This window comes from Podarcis raffonei, chromosome 12, assembly GCF_027172205.1.
Source record: "Podarcis raffonei isolate rPodRaf1 chromosome 12, rPodRaf1.pri, whole genome shotgun sequence".
In the NCBI taxonomy this organism is placed as follows: Eukaryota; Metazoa; Chordata; class Lepidosauria; order Squamata; family Lacertidae; genus Podarcis; species Podarcis raffonei.
The window spans coordinates 51,556,365-51,568,579 of NC_070613.1; the positions used below are offsets into that span (position 1 = coordinate 51,556,365).

The 12,215-nt window shown below is 44.1% G+C and overlaps 1 protein-coding gene across 1 annotated transcript in view; it reads right to left on the reverse strand.

Annotated features, from left to right (window-relative positions):
* Positions 1-915: 915 nt before the first annotated feature.
* TRANK1 (tetratricopeptide repeat and ankyrin repeat containing 1) overlaps positions 916-12,215 on the reverse strand; it is a 36,792-nt gene continuing 25,492 nt past the window's right edge. Inside the window, exons 18-23 of the mRNA XM_053359508.1 lie at positions 10,220-10,323; positions 9,114-9,246; positions 8,138-8,283; positions 4,250-7,290; positions 3,739-3,840; positions 916-1,042 (exon numbers count right to left, since the gene is read on the reverse strand). Coding sequence (XP_053215483.1) covers positions 930-1,042; positions 3,739-3,840; positions 4,250-7,290; positions 8,138-8,283; positions 9,114-9,246; positions 10,220-10,323 — 3,639 coding nt within the window. The 3' untranslated portion in view covers positions 916-929. The remainder of the gene's footprint in view (positions 1,043-3,738; positions 3,841-4,249; positions 7,291-8,137; positions 8,284-9,113; positions 9,247-10,219; positions 10,324-12,215) is intronic.

Below are 12,215 nucleotides of genomic sequence, written 5' to 3' on the forward strand. Positions count from 1 at the left end.
ATTATCTTTTTTGACACATGTAGGAGAACAGTTGATATCAAATTAAGTTTGCAAGAAAAATGAGCACTCTCGTTATTCCTTGCAGTTTCCAGGAGACATGAGGAAAGGAGAAACGAGGCTGAGCTTCACAAATTCGCAGCTGCTTCTCACTTGCATAAGGTATTTCTGAACATTCTGCAAAAGTTAAAATTCTATGAAACTAAAAACAAAAACAAAAAACCTCTCCTGTTGTTTAGGATGTTCCTAGCCCAGCTTGTAGGCACATATTTAAAAATGGAAAATAAAGAGGATGAGAACGGAAGGGGAAGCATTATTCTCTCTCCCTCCACTCCCAATTGCTTATGCATTGGCTTTGAAAGGTAGAATGGCACATCTAACAATGGCAGGAGTTTTCAAAAGCTGGACTTTTGCCAAGCAACTGTAAAGTAGCAGAGGGAAGGTGCAATTTTAAAGGGGGAAACACGAAACAGGAAGACACGTTTCCCTCCTAATGCAACCAATATCCATCTAGGACACTGGTGGTAGTAGGGGGGAGTTAGAGGGGAAAGTAAGAGGCGAACCAAAAAACCTAAGCATCTACCCCTCCTACCACTTCTGAGTTGAATTGTGTCCTCTCCCAACCACTCTACGTACCGGCAGGGACATGGGACTCCCTGCCAAATATGTGGCTCCAGATTCCTGTTGTGGAATTGACTCTATTCTACTTAAAGCTTCTTCGAGTACTTAAAAAAACCCCAACCCTAAATTACTAAAAGCCGACTGCTAACCTTCTATCCAAGTTACTATGAGGGGAGAACCTTTGTTGGCAGGTTTCACCTTCCAATTTAATTTGTGTTTTCACATTTCAATACTCAAGTTATAAAATGTAAACGAAATACAACTCAAATCAAGGGAGGAATAAACCTCAGCTTAAAAAAAAAAAGAATTAATTATTTTCTTCTTCTCTTCATCATCTTTCTTGAGGGCTTCTTAGGGTGCAGCTCTTCAAAAGTGTCCTTTTCGCATTTCACTTCACTGTCCAAGTCTTTGTCATGGTCAAATTCTAAAAGAGGAAAAATTGTTCAGTTTTAAAGACAAAACAACGTGCCAAGGAATACTTACTAAGCTGCATCCTAGCGAGGGAAAAAATTTGTGGAGTCCCACAGCCTTGTTGTTCACTTTGTCATTGGCAAGTACGCCAGAATGGCTTCAATTTCTATTGTATCTAAAGCCTTTTTCAACATATGTAAGTCTTAAGCCATCAAAAGGAGGTTAAACTTGCACTTGTTAGATGTCACTTATGAAATATCCCCTTGCACATGCAAGTTTAAACTTGTGAAAAAATGCTGCTAGAACTTTATGGGGTTTCCCCCCCTTCTTCACTAATGAAGCTACTGGATCTCATCTTGTTTCTTCTCTGGTCGCTTAGCCCCCAGTCCATGAGCTGCTCTGTGACAATGCATGAAAGATATACTTTCCAATTACTGTATCGCCTTACTGAGAAGAGCCAGCTGGATTTTTGTCGTGCAGCTAATAAAAGGTCCATGAACCTCTGTTCAGAAAGTGGTGGTGGGGAATGAGTGTTCAGACCCCTGGGCTCTCACTTGTGGGGTGCCTCAGGGTTCTGTCCTCTCCCCCATGCTTTTCAACATTTACATGCAGCCGCTGGGAGAGATCATCAGGAGGTTTGGGCTGGGTGTTCATCAGTATGCGGATGATACCCAGCTCTACCTCTCTTTTAAATCAGAACCAGTGAGGGCGGTGAAAGTCCTGTGTGAGTGTCTGGAGGCGGTTGGAGGATGGATGGCGGCTAACAGATTGAGGTTGAATCCTGACAAGACAGAAGTACTGTTTTTGGGGGACAGGAGGCGGGCAGGTGTGGAGGATTCCCTGGTCCTGAATGGGGTAATTGTGCCCCTGAAGGACCAGGTGCGCAGCCTGGGAGTCATTTTGGACTCACAGCTGTCCATGGAGGCGCAGGTTAATTCTGTATCCAGGGCAGCTGTTTACCAGCTCCATCTGGTACGTAGGCTGAGACCCTATCTACCTGCGGACTGTCTCGCCAGAGTGGTGCATGCTCTGGTTATCTCCCGCTTGGACTACTGCAATGCACTCTACGTGGGGCTACCTTTGAAGGTGACTCGGAAACTACAACTAATCCAGAATGCGGCAGCTAGACTGGTGACTGGGGGCGGCCGCCGAGACCATATAACACCGGTCTTGAAAGACCTACATTGGCTCCCAGTACGTTTCCGAGCACAATTCAAAGTGTTGGTGCTGACCTTTAAAGCCCTAAACGGCCTCGGTCCAGTATACCTGAAGGAGTGTCTCCACCCCCATCATTCTGCCCGGACGCTGAGGTCCAGCGCCGAGGGCCTTCTGGCGGTTCCCTCATTGCGAGAAGCAAAGCTACAGGGAACCAGGCAGAGGGCCTTCTCAGTAGTGGCACCCGCCCTGTGGAACGCCCTTCCAGCAGATGTCAAAGCGATAAACAACTACCTGACATTCAGAAGACATCTTAAGGCAGCCCTGTTCAAGGAAGTTTTTAACGTGTGATATTTTACTGTATTTTTGGTTTTTATGGAAGCCGCCCAGAGTGGCTGGGGAGGCCCAGCCAGATGGGCGGGGTATAAATAATAAATTATTATTATTATTATTATCTGTCCGAAAATAAAAGTGAGGATCCTAATCTCCTTTCTCAGCAAGTTCATCTTTGCCCTGATTCAGAAAACACACAATTTGGGGTAGGGTGGCGGAAGGGTTGTGTGTGAAAATAATCCAAATTCAATAGGACACTTGAAGTTGATGCTTCTGTTTAAATGCCTTACTGCAGTGGTTTTCAACCAGTGTGGTGTGCCGCCCTGGGGTGCCTTGAATGATGGTCAGGGGTGCTGCGGGCAACACTGGCCTCCGTCCCTCTTTCCTTCCCTTCCCTTCCTCCTGAGGCCCTCTTGCGTCTCTCCCTCCCAAAGGCTTGTTTAGCTGTTTCTATAGCTATATACAAAGCTTGTATAGCTGGCTACAAGCTCTGTAGGTGAATGGTGCCTCTGGAGCTGGCCAGGGGGTGCAGGTTGCCAGGGGCTGAGGTGGCAAGAAAGTGGGCGAGGGAGTCCAGCCAGCCAGCGTGCCAGCCCTTGCTGTTGGGAATGGGCAGACAAGTCCCAGGCCCCTGTGGGGCAGTGTGAGGAGGCATCTCTCTTTGGGGCAAGGGTGGCAGCTCAGAGACCAGGGGCGGCAGCAGCAGCTGCCCAGAGGACTCCCAAGGAGATGGGAGGAGGCTGATGGAACATTCCCCGAGGGAGGGTGTTCAAAAAAAGGGTGAGGGACTGCTAGCTCAGCAGGCAAGGGGTGACATAACAGAGCTCCTGAGTCCCCCAGGGGAGCTGCAGGAAGAATATAGTTGTTCAAGGGAGCTGTAGACTCAAAAAGGGTGAAAACCTCTGCCTTACTGAATGGCCCATGTGTCAATTCTAATTGCCAAAAGGAGGAGAAAGAAAATTCCCTGTCCCTTCAGCAGTTGAGCAAGAAAGGAAGAATTTAGTCAAGGAAAGCTCCTGACCTAGCAATAAGGCTGCATACATACTGAATCCACTATCTCAAATTGCAAGTTCCATGCTAAGTAACTGAATGGGCTGCCAGCATAGTATATCACTATTCTTACAAGCCACAGTACTGCTCACTTCTAAACAATACACGCTTCAGTTTTAACAGATGTAACATTATATAGTGAGCTGCATGTACTTAAAATTTAAAACGCACCTTCCTCCTTTAGTAGGCGGGACTCCGTTTCCTTCAGCCAATTAGAAGCTTTGTCTACATTAGAATTCAAATTGCTAGCCAACTTGGACATGGTTTCTTCAGCTAAAACATAAAACAAAAAGATGTAACCAATTAGGATCATGGGTGTGATGGGAAGGGGTAACACCCCATTTAACACTTATTATAGGAAGGTAGAAACAATGGAAGTTTGGGACAAGGGGTGGGCAAGAAACCACTACTTTCATCTGAAAAGGCAAGCCATTATTTAACTGTATATGTGCATGATGGTTGGTTCCTTATGAAGTGCTAGGCATTAGATCTAACACTTCATTACTGGAGTGGACTGTTGCGGTTGCTGTTGAAAAATCACATCTGCATAGTGTGGGTCCTGCCAGAATGCTTATATTCACTAAATAATTTTGATGAATGACATTTCAGTATCATTCCCTGGAAAGGAAAACATTCCCTGACTGCTGAGATGATAGACGTTGAAACAACTGAAATGCCTTACCATCAGCCCATGCCTTTCTCCTATAGATGTCCTCCACCATATCAGAAATCTTCTTAATAGCCGCTTGGATTCTACTTTGCATGTGGTTAGACTGCTCATTGGATGCAAAGTGGCCTTTGATGCACGTGTTATCGGCAATACTTTCCATCACATCCATCCCCTTTCGGATTAATGGCTCCACATTAATTCTGAAAAACTCAAAATACCTCTGGTAAGAGGCAAAATTATTTCCATGTTCGTCCAGCATGATGTGATTTTCAAACGTTTCTCCAGCGGCAAAAATTTCATTTCTGTCCATGTTCTCTTCCCAGTCTGCCTCCGTTGGTGTTGCCACTTCTGTGGGTTCTTTTTCAGAAGGTTCTGTCTGAGCAGCAAAGTTTGCAGGCCTTTGGAGAAATTTGACTCCACAAAGGTCACACTGTGTTGGGTCAACGTCTGCTTTTTTGAAGACTCCCAGTGCCATATCGGGGGATTCTTGCTTTGAAGAGGAAATCCTTTTCCATCTAATGCAACAGTAGACAAACAGGAAAAGGCCCCGCAGCTTCCGCTTGGCAGAAGCTTTTTGCTGTTGCTTCTGCTGCCTTAACGATGCTATATTGGCTAATGGGTCTTCTCTCTCTTCGATGTACATGTCCTTTTCAAGATCTATTTCTGCCTCTTCGAAATTCCTTGCCTGGCTCAGATATGCAAATCTGTCCAAGTCGGCAACCTCAAAGTAGATACCTCTGACAGGTTTGTTGTTCTCATACTTAGTAACCCTCGTTCCTTTAGGGTCCCACCTCCAGCAACAGTCTGCTAAATACTCTGTATCTCGACAAAGCAGCAGCTCCTTGAGGCCATCGACTACTTCTTTAACATTGGAAGTCTCACTCATCAGATCCACAATCTTAATCAATCTTTCGGGCACTTTGGAAGGGTAGTCCCTTTTCAGTTCTGCAAGGAATTCTCGGAGGGTGGGAAAAATTTTGGCTAAAATATATTTATATTTCCAACCAAGCACCTGATCAGCATTCACCAACATCACTAAGCAAAGCACCACAGTGCGCTCAGCTTCCCCAGACATGATGAAGCCAAGGTCACCAAAAGCATCAAAGAGTACATTGAAGTTTTCATTCCCACACAGAACATTGGCTAAATATCTCAGGTGAACCTTAAATTCCTTTATGGCTTGCTTCGTGTCCTGTGGCTTATACTCTTGTATGACAGAAAAGGTGAAGGCGTCTTTACATCGGTCCCCTCTTGCAAATAAATAGTCCCAGTAATGGAAGAGGGCAATATAACTCTTGGGGAGGCAGAGAGTCATGGTTTTGCAGAGGCGCATGAGGACAGCACAACACAGGATGAACTGAAATTCCAGCAAAGCCACAGTGTTCCCTATGCTTGGAATTAAAGGGTCAACGCATTTCTTCACCAAGACATTCATGAAACGATAAAAAAACCACCTGCACCGCTCAAGGTTTCTGTGAATGTAGAGTTGGTCCATGGATTCCTGCAAGAGTCTGATGAAACACAAGTATGTGCTCTCAGCATTGCCCGCATATTTATCAGGTAGCAGCATTCCATATCTGCCCTCTATGCCTTTGGCTCTCCCTCTCCCCCTTTCATCTGCCACCTTCAGTTCTCTATTATAGTCATCTTCTTCTTTGGAAAGGAGTCTATCAAACTCTGCGGGGTAAGTGGAAGTAAAGGCAAAGACCTGCATCATTCTCAGCCACAGATCCGTCGATTCTCTCCTGTTCTGGGCCGTCTCATTTGTAAATTCGGACCGGATGCATTCTCTCAGAACTGCCCTGCAAGGATTAGAATTTTTATGGCTAAAGCAATAATGGCTCAGGATCTGTTTGCATGCTTTTGGATTTTCGGACACCATCCTCAGGTGGAAATGCTTGGGAAATATAGCATTGATAAGAGATTTGCACAGTGCATACTTATCAGGGGTCAACAGCTCATCAATGGCATTGGGTTCATGAAGCAAATCTTTTGGGAACACTTGCTTGGCTTCTAACAGTAGCCCATTTATTGCAGCCAGGTGCATTTTACACTGAAATATAGATTTTATCTCATGACGTGACAGGGAGCTATGGAAGTCCTCACAGGTTTCGTCCTCACACTTCAAGCCGGCAATAAACTTTGTGCAAATATTTGGGAAGCTCAGACCATGTAAATGGTGAATAATGGCAGTAAGCCTATTCAACAAATGTTTATTCAGTGCAAATTTCACCTCTTCCAGGCTTACACTGAGCTTATCACTTGTTCTCTTTTCTCTCTGTTTGTAATTTTCGGACAAATGTTCTAGAATACAGCCCGCTTCATTCTGGGAGACCTGACAACTTTTCCCGTCTATCAGGACAATTCCAAAGTATTCAAAACACGACTTCACCATTTCCTTCTCGGCGTTGGTGCCTGCTTTTTTGAAAGCTTTGACCAGATTTAGGAGGGCTTCGATTCCATAGGATGTTAATCCCAAGATGGCCTCACAGTTGACATCACAGCTTGTTGCTCCAAACAGAGCTTCCACAGCGCCAGCATTGTGATTCACACGCAAAAACATTCCAGAGGCCTTCTCCAACATATAGAAGTCTTTCTCTAAAAGTCCTATCAAATAGGTAGCCTCTGCGCTACCAGACTTTTGGTCTGTTCGCTCAAACAGATCTAAGGCTTCGCTCAAGATGTCTCTCACGTTCTCCACCTTACAAATGCCTGCCACACTAAGGCGGGCCGCAGCAAGCAGACATGATGCTCGGAACTCTTTTTGGTTAGTGAGCTTGGCTGCTTCCAGTACAAAGCCATGTTGCATCATCAGCTTTGCCGCTTCTTCATCTTTGCCTTCCCTCTTCAGCAGGTCAGCAGCTTCAGCAAAGCATTTGTGCGTTTTCAAAAACACAAGCTGGTCTTCGGTGTCAAGGTGAGACAGCACCTCCTTCATTTCACTCATCTTGTTTGTGCGCAGGTACTTGGCAGCAGCTTCTAAATAAAACTGGTTTGCTGTGTATGAAAGTTTGGAAAGTGGCAGTCCTTCTTTTCTCATCATCTTTTGATATCTGAAACAGACATATGCAAGTAAACTTCAACAGGGAATTGGAAGTAGATGCACAACTTAACACCCAGGGAGATGTTATCTAACACTGCTATAAGTTGTTCTGGAGACTCAGAGCTTAATGTGAAGTTGAGCCAGGTCTGAGCTAACTGACAATATTTCCGATTTCCCTTTCTTCATATTACTGGTGTTTGGTTTGAATATTGGTGTATATTTTATATTATGGTTTATAGTCTGGCAAACAGTAATGAAATTGTCATGGCATTTGGCCAGTACAATCAGCTCATTGGTTGAGTGACTGAATGATTTTCAAAGCTGATTTAAAAATAAAAAAGTACTGGGCACCGTTTCTTTTTTAAAAAACAAAAACCAGCACTTTTACTTTTCTATAAGATCTTTGTATATGCGCTGTAGAAATGGCTTAAACCAGAGGTCAGCAAACTTTTTCAGCAGGGGGCCGGTCCACTGTCCCTCAGACCTTGTGGGGGGCCAGACTGTATTTTGGAAAAAAAAATGAATGAATTCCTATGCCCCACAAATAACCCAGAGATGTATTTTAAATAAAAGGACACATTCTACTCATGTAAAAACATGCTGATTCCTGGACCATCCACGGGCCAGACTGAGAAGGCGCTTGGGCCAGATCCTGCCCCCAGGCCTTAGTTTGCCTACCCATGGGCTTAAACTATCTTTTCCAAGTAAAGTATTAACATTTTCATAGGCTATTTAGATATGTGGTTCTAAACGGCATGCATTGCAACCCAAGGACACAAATCAGCAATCTTTTCATAAAACTGGCAAGGCAGAAGAAATGCTATTTTTTTAATGAAACAGGTTCTTGAAATACAGACCTTTCAACAGATTTTGCTGCTTCTTCATACAGCTCCTCATGGCAACACATTTTAAGCGCTAGATCAAACTCTTGCATCTGCTCAAAACATCTGTATGCATCTTTGTAGTATTGTCCTCTTTTATAGTAATATGCCGCTTCTTTCACCTGTACGATGATGACACCACATGGATGCTTACATCAAGCATACAATAGCTGGCAACACCTTTCTAATTCTAGCAGATAGGGCTAGACTGACTGCAAGATGAAACAACCTGCTTATGCTAATAGGCTATCATCAAACATCAGATAGGAGTTTAGTTATCACCTGGAGTTCACTCAAGCACCACATATTTCAAGTGAATAAATACACATTCAGCAGCAAGTCACCAAGTCTACCACGACAAATGTAAAGAAAATCAAATCAGGTGCATGCGTGTGTGACAAATTTCTCCCTTTTAACACTTCTCATAATAGAAAGGAAATTGATTTGTCTGTCCTCATCACACAACACAAAAAGGCCAGCTTAAAATATTTACTGGTTCCTAGACTTTCCAGACACTCTCTCTCCCACCCCACCCCCATTTTCTTCTCCATGGCTGACCTCAATTAAGTCTCACCCACTTACCTAAAATTAAGGCTTCATACGCCCATATCCACACAACACACATATTCTGTAGGGACAACCAGGTGTACACCAAGCTAGCTTTCATTTCTGCCTACTGACTATGCAAAAGTGAAGTAATATGAACAACAGAAAATATGAAATAAGAAACCTTTTGCATGCAGAGTAACTGTGGGATAAAATATACTGACCCAAACAGCTCTCCTGAGTCAAATGTCACTTCCATTAACTGTTAAAATAGCTCTCAATGCAATGCTTTGATGAGCAGAGATAAATCAACTTGGATTTCTTACTCTCCCATAGTGAAATACTAAAGAGCCCCCCCAAAAAAACTGGAAAATGAAAGATAAAGAAGTGGGGAAACCACATTTACCTTTCCTAATTTTTCATAAAGTTGTGCACAAAGCTGGTACTCTTTGGCATGGATTAGACATTTGAGAGCCAAATTTGGTTCATCACATTCTAGATAAGTTTTAGCCAGTTCCATATATTCCATTTGCTTCTCTCTGTTTATATATATATAGAGAGAGAAATAAAACAAAGCAATCACATTTTGAAAAATAGGCAGCCAATTGATTCAAGGTATTTCATTCCATTAGCTATTTTAAAACATTAACAAGCTGAGACAGAAACAGATTCCAACACGTGCTCTTCATGCAGGAAAGAAATATAATAAACAGTGACTTCACTGCTCTAAAAGGGACCTCAAGTCTTCTTTTTGAATCAAGCCATGGTCTATGTTACATCCATCACAACTGGAAGCAAAAAGGAGTAATGTAGTTATGCCAAATTTGTTCCATTGGCTTTAAAAGGAAGCTCTAGATATGGAAAGGCCAGTCAGGAGAAAGTCTGACGGAGAAAGTATGTGGAATGATAATTGTAGGAAGCAGAGGTGGTAGTAGCATCCTAAAGAGCTGGGTGTGCACCCTAGAGGAAGGCAAGATATTTACTTTTTATAGCATCTAAGATAGGAAGCATAAAACTGCCACAGATTCCCTATCACCGCCATGCCAATTCACAAGTCACAGCAAGCCACAAATAATGATTTACCACGAATACGCAGATTGTTCTTGTGACTCTCTACTAGCAAGTTCAAAGAACAAAGCAAGACTGATCCCTGAGCTGCAAATCATGGTTTGCTTGGACCAAAATGAAACAACCAATCTCTGGTTCAAATTAACATTAAACCAAGGATTATGGCAGGCATGGGTAAACTCAGCCCTCCAGATGTTTTGGGACTACAATTCCCATCATCCCTGACCACTGGTCCTGTTAGCTAGGGATGATGGGAGTTGTAGTCCCAAAACATCTGGAGGGCCGAGTTTGCCTATGTCTGGATTATGGTTTGCTGCTTCTATGTGCTTAAGTTGGGGGAGGGCAGGGTTTGCTGTAAACCAGCGTTTACGGTGATGCATCAACTGACCTTTAACCAAAAACTTTCAAACAGATTTATGTTTTTTACGTCTAGAAAACACTTACCTGGGGTTCATTTTCTTTGACTGTACTTTAAGCACAGCGTCATGTGCCAAGGCTAGTTTTTCCTTCTCGGTTGCTCCTCCTTTTTGATAGCATTTAGCAGCCACCTGAAACAGGAAAACAACATTTATCTGGAGCACTGGTTGTTTCACAGAGGAGCAGTGCTACCCACTTATTTGAATGATAGACAACAGGCCAAGTAGGTTGCTAATTGTTGGGTATAACCGGTCTCGGTCCTCTATACCTGAAGGAGCGTCTCCACCCCCATTGTTCAGCCTGGACACTGAGATCCAGCACCGAGGGCCTTCTGGCAGTTCCCTTGTTGTGAGAAGTGAGGTTACAGGGAACCAGACAGAGGGCCTTCTCGGTAGTGGTGCCTGCCCTGTGGAACGCCCTCCCTTCAGATGTGAAGGAAATAAGCAGCTATCCTATCTTTAAAAGACATCTGAAGGCAGCCCTGTTTAGGGAAGTTTTTAATATTTAATGCTGTATTTTTTTTAACACTCGATTGGGAACCACCAGAGTGGCTGGTGAGGCTCAGCCAGATGGGCGGGGTATGAATAATAAAGTTATTATTGTTGTTGCTAGTAGTAGTAGTAGTAGTAGTAGTAGTAGTAGTTTTTAATCATCTCTTGCTCTTGTGCCTGTAACAGTATCTTGACCTGCGGCCATTTGAGATACCAAAGCTTCCCCAAAAAGCAGCGCTCCTAGAAGGCTTCACAAAGTGCCTGAACAGATGCTTGTAGGAAGCCCATAAGCAGATCATTGCCCTTCTTCACTGTTGCTGCCCACCCCCAAAACAAAACTCAACATGGAGCTTCCATCTTGTCATCATAGCAAATAGCCGCAGATAGACCTTCCCTCCATGAATTATCTGTTGAAAACTATCTAAGTGTCGGGGGGTCGTCGGGAGGCAGGACAGGCCCCCTGGCAAATGACATATACGTGCCAGCCCATCTCTCCCTTCTTCGTGCTGCTTGGGAGATCCATCAACCAGTGTGGTGTAGTGGTTAAGAGCGGTAGTCTCGTAATCTGGGGAACCGGGTTCGCGTCTCCGCTCCTCCACATGCAGCTGCTGGGTGACCTTGGGCCAGTCACTCAGCCCCACTCACCTCAGCTGAAGTCTCTCAGCCCCACTCACCTCACAGAGTGTTTGTTGTGGGGGAGGAAGGGAAAGGAGAATGTTAGCCGCTTTGAGACTCCTTAAAGGGAGTGAAAGGCGGGATATCAAATCCAAACTCTACTTCCCCGACGTGCTTCCGTGACTCATGTCTTGAGACGATGAGCACACATTCATTGACTTAGCAGAGTCAATAACAGCAGAGCTAGGCTTGAGGTGTGAGTACTAAGCTATTTTTATTATATACAAATCAGGACAAAGGAAACCAAGGCTCCTCTCTCTCTCTCTTCTTCCTCGGAGAGAAGGAATACAACAGTACAACAGAGCGGAACAGTGTAAAAACAACATCCGCTCCCATGGCTCCATCAGTGATGGAATGTAAACACAGACATGTGATGAAACAATCCCACACATCTGCACAACGGGGGAATGGAATTCCAACACTAAGCAGGTATTGCTTTTCACATCTTGCAGCAGTGAACTTCATGTTAATTATAAACTGCAGAAAGATGCAGAATCAGAGTTGGGAAAGGATTTGAAAGGTCATTTGACTCGTCCCACGCTTCAAGAGCCACTGCTGCTACAGCATCCATGAGAGGTGGCCATCCAGCCTCTACTTAAAAACCTCTAAGATAGTCCACCATATTCTGAGGCCATCTGCTTCACTCTCAACCCAAACATTTGCCCAACTTTGGCTTAAGGCTTAAGCTGTAAATTGCAACATGCAATTAGTGTGTGTGCAAAGAAATTGAGCAACCAACTACAACAGAGTTAGATCCAAAGAAGTGTAAATGGAAGGGAAAATAGCAACAAGCCCTGTTTCACAAACGTTGGCACAACAGCTTGATTTGGAGTTCACTCAGTGCTTAATGTGGGCAG